Here is an 8,397-nt window from a genome sequence, read left to right on the forward strand (position 1 = left end):
GCAATAATCCAGGAAAATGAAATGGAAGTAATGAGGCTTTTATTGCAAAACAATACATTTATTTGAAAATATAACTGTTCGGATACAAAACCAATGTTTCGTAGTAGCTGGCGATTTTGTTAGCAGCAACTCAAACTGCAAGGAGACCGTTTATTTTAGTGGGAATTCATTTGTTTACATCGGTCTTACTCACAAATTTGGTTTTTTTTTCCTCTCCTTTACCACCGAGACACTGCGAGTTAGTTGTAGTGAAAGTTATTCCTGTTAATTCATAAATATTAAATATTTTCATCAAACCGCATTGAAATAGTGGAGGACTCACGCGTTCAAGGAAATCTCCTACTGGCTGACAATTTCCCTCTTTACCCTAGCGCGCGGGTTGCGTGGAGCTGCTTCTCTAGGCTTAGTGAAGAAATCTAATCTTCGTTTAGATCTTCGCACACGCGTTTTTCCGCGGGTCTGGCCCTAATTGAACAGCATTTATCGGTTTGCAGAAACTCAAGATGATAATTTTAACTTTAAACTATACGATTGCGCCCCTGACAAACCCTAAATTCACCTGCGATCACGATCGATAAGACTTATCAAGCACACCGTTCTACAATAGCTATCTTTTAATCGCCTACTTTCTTTTTATTCCGTTTGTTGTAAGTGTCAGCTCGTCGTCCGCCGCGAAGGGAATTGGCCTCGTCGTTCTTTGTCCGACAGCAGTGTGGCCAGTTGCGTTGACACCCCCGCCCGTAACTTCCGGCATTTCGTCGGAACTTCCGGAGTTACCTTCCTGGATTTCCATGACTGCTAGGTTGACCACTGCTCGTCGGTGTACTCCCCCCGACGTTCTCACCTTCGCTTCGCGAATTCTGCCGTCGATTCCGGGAATCACCTCTTCTACGATACCTCTAGTCCATTGTTTCCTATCCCGACCGTCCACAACAAACACTAGGTCACCTGCTTTCAGCGGCCTCCTTTCGTCGAACCACTTTGTGCGTCTGTTAATCGTCGCCAAATATTCTTTGCTCCACCTTCCCCACATCTGGTTTGCGAGGTGTTGAGTGCGCTTGTAGATGTTCCGTAGAGCCTGCGCTGGATTTACATCTTTGTCCACCGCCAAATCTGCTAGTTTCACCGAGCCCCGCAAAAAATGATTTGGCGTCAGCGCTTCGAGGTCAGCCGACTCCTGCGGCACGTATGTTAGGGGTCGTGTATTAATCATATCTTCTGCTTCAGCTAACGTGGTGGCAAGAATCTCGTCTGTTAACTTCATTCCGTCATTAAGAACCATCATAGCTTCCTTGACCGAGCGGACCATTCGCTCCCAGGCGCCACCCATGTGTGGAGTTCCGGGAGGGATGAAACGCCAGGCAGTCGTAGAGCTGATTATCTTTTCCGCGCAGTCGGTTGTAATCCGTTGAGCAGCTTTCTTCATCTCGTTGCTGGCACCTTTGAAGCAAGTTGCGTTGTCAGACAGAATCTCGTCCGGAGCACCGCGCTTACATATAAAGCGGCGAACTGCCATCAGGCACGATTGGGTCGTCAAACTGTTCACCACTTCCAGATGTACTGCTCGCACGGTCATACAGGTGAACACGGCTACCCATCGTTTTTCCTTCCTGCGCCCTACCGTAACTTCCACCGGACCCAAGTAGTCAACGTCGACCGAGCTGAACGGTCGTAATCCTGCACGGACGCGTGGAGCTGGGAGTGGAGCCATCATGGGTACCTGCGGAAGACAGTGGTGCACCTTGCACCATACACATTCACTCGTCACTTCCGATATCGCAGCTCGCAGATTAGGGATCCAGAATTTTTGCCGTAGTTCATTGCAGACCGTTTCTCGATTCGCGTGTCCGAACCGCTCGTGGTAGTCCTGAATAAGCCTTTTCGTTATTTCGTGCTGGCGCGCCAAGATTATGGGAAACTTCTGGTCATACGGGATTCCCTCCATGTTCGCGAGCCGTCCGGTCATCCGCAGTACGCCGTTTTCGTCCAAACTCGGGCCGAGTTTGAACAGTACACTTGATTTCTCGATTTTGGCAGGGCTTCGTCCGGGCTTGAGGTTCAGGTTCGCCGTTAGAGTACTCATTTCATCTGGAAAGCATTCAAACTGGGTCTGCTTCCACAGAATAGCTTCCGCTTTTTGAAACTCTTCCTGCTGCAGGGGCAACAGGATTGTGGGTGTTTTTCGTTTGATCAGCTCTCGATAGTTGTAGGTGACCCGCGTAGTGATTATCGGGAGACCCATGCGTTTGCGCCGGCAATTTTCTATGAAACGAACTACGTTTGCGGTTACTCTTACCAAGCTTGACCACTTCGATACGGCGCATACGTTGATCAAGTTGTGAAACAGCACTACGCTCCTCGCATCTTCGTCAGTCTCCCAGAACGGCAGCTCCGAGATTAACGATCCTCCTGGAGGTTGATACAGAAACGAGGGGGCGCTGATCCATTCGCTGTCGCTTGCCAGCGGTGGTCCAGTGCGACCCCACTTGGTGAGAACATCGGCTATGTTGTATTTAGTCGACACCCAGTGCCATTCCATAACGCTCGTCAACTCCAAGATTTCACCAACTCTGAACGCTACGTACTGCTTATACTTGTACTGGTCCGCACGCAGCCAACTGCAAACCGTCCGAGAGTCCGTCCACATCACACAGCGGCCGACCTGCAGGGAGTGCATCCCCAATACAGTGTGCTTTAATCGCGCACCGAGTTTGGCTGCATCTAGTTCCAGTCGCGGAATCGACTGTCGCTTGAGCGGCGCCACCCTCGCACGGGACATAATCAGGCTGCATTTGACCGTCCCGCCGACAACGGCTCGAAAGAAAGCGGCACAGCCGTACGCGTGTTCGCTGGCATCGGTAAAAATGTGTATTTCCAACGAATCGATCTCGGTTGACAAGGTAGAGCCGAAATAGCCGCGCGGTATTCTAAGCTTCTCCACTTGAGGCAGCAAACCAACCCAGCGTTTCCACAAGCGCCAGCTCTCATCGTCGATCTCATCCTTCCAATCGCATCCTTGTCGCCACAGACGCTGAATGAGTATTTTTCCATGAATTGTGAAAGGGGACAGCAGACCCAAAGGATCAAAAAACCCCATCACCCAGCTCAACGCGATCTGCTTCGTGGGCCGTTTGTCCTCGTACAGGTACGCCATCAATTCTGGTCTGTGTTGCACCGAGAAGGCAAATTCGTCCATGTCCGGGTCCCAGATGATCCCCAGCACTCTTTCGTTGCTAGTCTGTTTGTCCCTGCTGAAGTGCACGTGTGATGCTGGTTTTTCTTCTCCTAGACGTCGCAGAACTTCGGGTAAATTGGCTACCCAGTTCCGTATCTCGAACCCGCCGTTCTTGTGGATCATCTTCACCTCTCCTGCGCGTTTCACTGCTTCTTCGATGGTGTCCACGCTGTCAAAATAGTCGTCCACATAGTGGCGGTTGATTATGGCGGCGGCGGCTTCAGGATACTGGAGAGCATGCTCCTCGGCGTTCTTGTTCTTGACGAACTGCGCAGAACTTGGTGAACAGGCGGCGCCGAAAGTTGCCACGTCCATCACGAAGTGAATAGCCGGCTGCTTGAAGTTTTTCCGGAACAAAAAACGCTGCGCTTGTGTATCTCCTCTGCGAATCCTTAACTGGTGATACATCTCGCGTATATCGCCCCCGAACGCAACCGGCCGCTCACGGAAACCCACGATCACCTGGATCAGCGGAACGAGTAAGTCGGGTCCCGTCAGCAGTTGAGAGTTTAGGGAAACACCTTGGACTGTCGCGGCAGCGTCCCACACCAGCCGATATTTCCCCGGTTTTCTGGGATTAGTAACGACATTTAGCGGGAGATACCACGTCTTTTCCGGATCGGTATTGGCAAGTTCTTCCGGCGTTGCCACGTGTGCGTATCCTTTAAGTTGGTACTCCTCTATTTGACGACAAACATTTTCGCGCAGGTCCGGATTCTTCTCCAATTTCCGTTCGAGATTCTTCATTCTTCCCATAGCCATGGGTAGACTGTTTGGAAAGCGAGGATCTTCCGACTTCCATAGTAATCCGGTTTCAAACCGGTCGCCGACTCTTCTCGTGGTCTGCTCCATGATTTCCCGAGCTCTTTTTTCGTCGGTCGTTTCCAGAACCGTTGCCACAACCGACTCTTCTACCGCATAATGGCTCTTCAACAGTGCATGGATTTCTTCATTTGTGATTTCGTGATGAACTCCCAGAAAACCTTCGCTGGAGGGAGCGTTCAGCTGACGAGGTCCGTATACGGTCCATCCAAGCCTGCCTCGTACCGCTATCGGCTCGTTCATTGCGCCAACTTTTGCTTCGATTGGGGCAAAGGCGTGGACGTTGTTGAGACCGATGAGAAGTCCGGGTTGACCGTCGTAAGATGCTACTTCCAATCCTTTCATGTGCTGGTATTTCTTGGCGAGGGTTTTGAAATCCAACTTCTGATACGGCAACATTAGCTTCTCGACTGTTCGGACGGTTTGAAGCAGCAGCTTGTTTCCTCCATCGGATGCTGACGCCCACAGATTCATCCTACGTGAATTTTTCTCCTCACGCCTGATACTAGCTGTCCAGTTTATGGTCAGCTTCTCCTCTACGCCTACGATTCCGAGATTGTCCGCCAGCTGTCTTTCAACCAGCGTAATTGACGAGCCTTCGTCTAGGAAAGCAAGAACGGTTGTTGCTCGTCCTCCGTAGTGAAGTTGAACAGGGAGCATACGGAACATCATCGCAGCTTTCGTTCTGATGTGTGCGCTCAGCCCTTCCACACGATCTATCGGGTGCATCAGCGGATTGTGCCGTTCTTTACACAAGCCCACGTTACAGCGTGTTCTGAACGTACACTCTCCGTCATGGTCGTTTAGACACACGCTGCAAAGCTTCCAGTGATTCACCACCTTAACCCTGTCTGCATACTGGAGCTTCTTGAATTCAGGGCAATTCCGTAGGCGGTGATCTGTACCGTGACAAATTTTGCAGGGCTTGAATTTTCTCCGGTCGTCGTTTGTCTTGGTGCTCGCATTCTCCTCTTCGCTGTGGTGGTACATTGCTCCTTTCTCCCTGTGGAATTGTTTTCCGCCTTGGCCGCTAGAGGAAGCTTTGTTAGTGTGCTTAGAATCCATACTAACGTTAGCCTCGCATGCGTCAGCAACAATCTCAGACAAGAAATCCGTGAACGTCCGGAGCGTGACTTCTTTTGCATGGCGTTTGAACCGGATCCACTGTCGTTTCTCTCCATCGGGCAACTTGTCGACAAGGTCTTGAATGAGCAGCGGATTAGCGAGATGTTGCTTCAGTTTAACTGCTTCTAGGTGCTCACACAGCTGCTCCACTGCGTTGCCAAACGGAATAAAGCTGGCGAGCTTGTCCGCTTTGGGGGGTTCCAATTTGCGGACCTTATCGAGGTAGCTTTGCAGAAGCTGTTCAGGGCGCCCACACATTTGCTGCAACTTGGCGATGGCTAGCGGCACCGACTGTGGTAGGATTAGTTTCCCCCGTACCCAGTCCAGAGCTGGCGCCCTCAAGCTGTCTTGCAAACGTACTAAATTCTCGACGTCCGTGTATCCACATGCCTCGTTGGATGCACAGTACGCTCCGTAGAACAGCGGCCATTCTTCCGGATTACCCGCAAAATCAGGAAGCTTTTTAGATATACCATTTCTTGCTGCGAGTTGTGCTTTAGTAGGTCCAATCTGTATCGATCCTTGCCCGAGTCGCGATACTTTTTTTCCATGTTTGAGATCCCTCCGTGTACTTTCAGCATTCGCGTCTTTCAGTATCTCGTCTGAGCTTAGCTCCGAATCGGCCTCTGCACCGCTTTCAGGTTCTTTCTCCAGGTTTGATGGCTTTCCCGAAGTCCCGCTTTTATCTTTTTTGATGATCGTCGCGTCTGCTGCCTTGAGATCTTCCAACTCCTTTTCGAGCTCGGTCATCTCCTTCTCAAATGATGATTGCTCCGACTTAAACCGCTGCACAAAATCCTTCTTCCTCTTCAGAGCTTCCGCCTGACGAGCCTTTCGATCTTCTTCTTCCTTTTCGCGTAGCTTTTCTTCCAACAGACTTCGTTTTTCCGCCAACGCCTTCTGAAACAGTCTTCTTTCCTCAAGTAACATCATTTCCTCTTCGAGAGCTTGCTCCTGGCGTTTCTGCTCTTCTTCTTGTGCTTTGCGCTTTTGTTCCAGGGTGAGCGGGTCAGGTTTTTCCTTCTTTCGCGACTTCTTGACCTTCTGGCAAACCTCGTCCACGCAGTACCAATTCTTCGTCTTCTTAGCCGCGTCGGTCACCCCGACACACCGGTAGTGGAACCAGCGCCTGCAACCGTCGCAGCCAATCATCTTTTCGTTCTCCACGGAGACCTGGTTGCAGCTTCCACACGGTGTTGTGGTCAGATCCAGCTCGTTGTCGGTGGTTTGCGGAGTCTCCGACATCACAAATTTTTTGAGATTTTGTTCGGATACAAAACCAATGTTTCGTAGTAGCTGGCGATTTTGTTAGCAGCAACTCAAACTGCAAGGAGACCGTTTATTTTAGTGGGAATTCATTTGTTTACATCGGTCTTACTCACAAATTTGGTTTTTTTTTTCCTCTCCTTTACCACCGAGACACTGCGAGTTAGTTGTAGTGAAAGTTATTCCTGTTAATTCATAAATATTAAATATTTTCATCAAACCGCATTGAAATAGTGGAGGACTCACGCGTTCAAGGAAATCTCCTACTGGCTGACAATTTCCCTCTTTACCCTAGCGCGCGGGTTGCGTGGAGCTGCTTCTCTAGGCTTAGTGAAGAAATCTATTCTTCGTTTAGATCTTCGCACACGCGTTTTTCCGCGGGTCTGGCCCTAATTGAACAGCATTTATCGGTTTGCAGAAACTCAAGATGATAATTTTAACTTTAAACTATACGATTGCGCCCCTGACAAACCCTAAATTCACCTGCGATCACGACCGATAAGACTTATCAAGCACACCGTTCTACAATAGCTATCATTTAATCGCCTACTTTCTTTTTATTCCGTTTGTTGTAAGTGTCAGCTCGTCGTCCGCCGCGAAGGGAATTGGCCTCGTCGCACTTTGTCCGACAGCAGTGTGGCCAGTTGCGTTGACAATAACTTATTGTTCACTTTTTTGTTGAAAGCTTGATTTCACGGGTTCATATTAATGTGTAGCAAAAATTTAACTAATCCTGCAATAACCGAAAACGACGAAATTTCAAATCATTTAGTTTTCGTCAAAAACGAACCTGCTCAGAAATGAGTAAATAGGGCGTCTGTCACATTTTAGTGATTTTCTCTCAGATCTGGGTGCATTTTACTAGAGACCCTAAATAGGGAGACTGGTCTTAGTTTGCTAAATCGATCTGGCAACGTATGTTTTGAGCTTGGCAACACTGATAAGTTTTGCTGGGCGTAAAGGCAAATGCTCGTTTGGATACGTCAAACTCGTGTCTGTTTGGGTACGTCAAAATCACTTCGACCAGTCTCCCTATTTAGGATCTCTACATTTTACTCTATTTTCGTTGAATTCTGAGTGAAATTCACTCAAACCTGACAGATGTCCCATTTACTCGTTTTTGGGTATGTTCGATTTTATTGAAAACTGAGTGATCTTAAATGTGCGTATAAACATGTTGATAAATCTTGTTGAGTGTTTTTGACAGTTAACATCTAAAAAGGTAAACATAAGCGCGTGCTAAAAGCCCAGCTAAACTCACCCAATTTTAGTAAAACTTAAACCTACACAGCAAAAAAAGTACTAATCCAGCTGCGTGTAAAAGGTCTGTGGGGTAAAATAAAATTTTGCATTATTTTATGAAATTCTATGTAATATTACACCCTAAAATATGAAGCCCATCAGTATGGGATGCGTTCATCCCAAGTTCATCCTTTCCATTCTTTATCGGTCTGATGGCAGAGCGGGCTTGGGCGCCAGTCCTTACTGTTGGTGCTGGATTTGAATCCCGTCGGTTGCAACTTTTTTTGTGTTTACGAAAATTTTACATGCAGTGTGTAATATTAAGTGTCTTTTTTGACGAAGGTAAAATGTGCGATTTTACCATCGGATTTTTTGCTGTGTACTCAGAAATAAGTACGTTAGGCAAATGTCAGATTTGTTTTGTTTCATTGAAATTTGGATAAATTTTATCTGAATCTGACAGTTGCATTACTCACTTTTTATTAACACAGACTGTTGTCTGTGTTATTAAGTAGTTTCGGGTTTAACGAATCTGAGTCATTTTGGATGTATGGCAACGTCTTAACCGCTTAACAATATAGAGTCATTTACGTGCGCATGTATTGCGTGTACGCACACGTACTCAAAAATGTGAGGTTAAATTTTCTCCGGCAAGCAAAATCAATAGAGCTTTATGACGTTTCGCGTACGCACACTAGCGCACCATT

General features: G+C 47.9%; 1 protein-coding gene across 1 annotated transcript; it reads right to left on the bottom strand.

Moving 5' to 3' along the window:
- Positions 1 to 81: 81 nt before the first annotated feature.
- LOC120425751 (uncharacterized) lies at positions 82 to 7,097 on the bottom strand. The gene is made up of 2 exons (XM_052711308.1): positions 323 to 7,097; positions 82 to 261 (listed from the first exon to the last, which is right to left on the bottom strand). Exon 1 carries the CDS (start codon positions 6,425 to 6,427, stop codon positions 623 to 625), a length of 5,805 nt encoding a protein of 1,934 aa, XP_052567268.1. The 5' UTR covers positions 6,428 to 7,097; the 3' UTR covers positions 82 to 261; positions 323 to 622.
- Between the last annotated feature and the right edge of the window lie 1,300 nt (positions 7,098 to 8,397).

This window comes from Culex pipiens, chromosome 1, assembly GCF_016801865.2.
Source record: "Culex pipiens pallens isolate TS chromosome 1, TS_CPP_V2, whole genome shotgun sequence".
Lineage (NCBI taxonomy): Eukaryota > Metazoa > Arthropoda > Insecta > Diptera > Culicidae > Culex > Culex pipiens.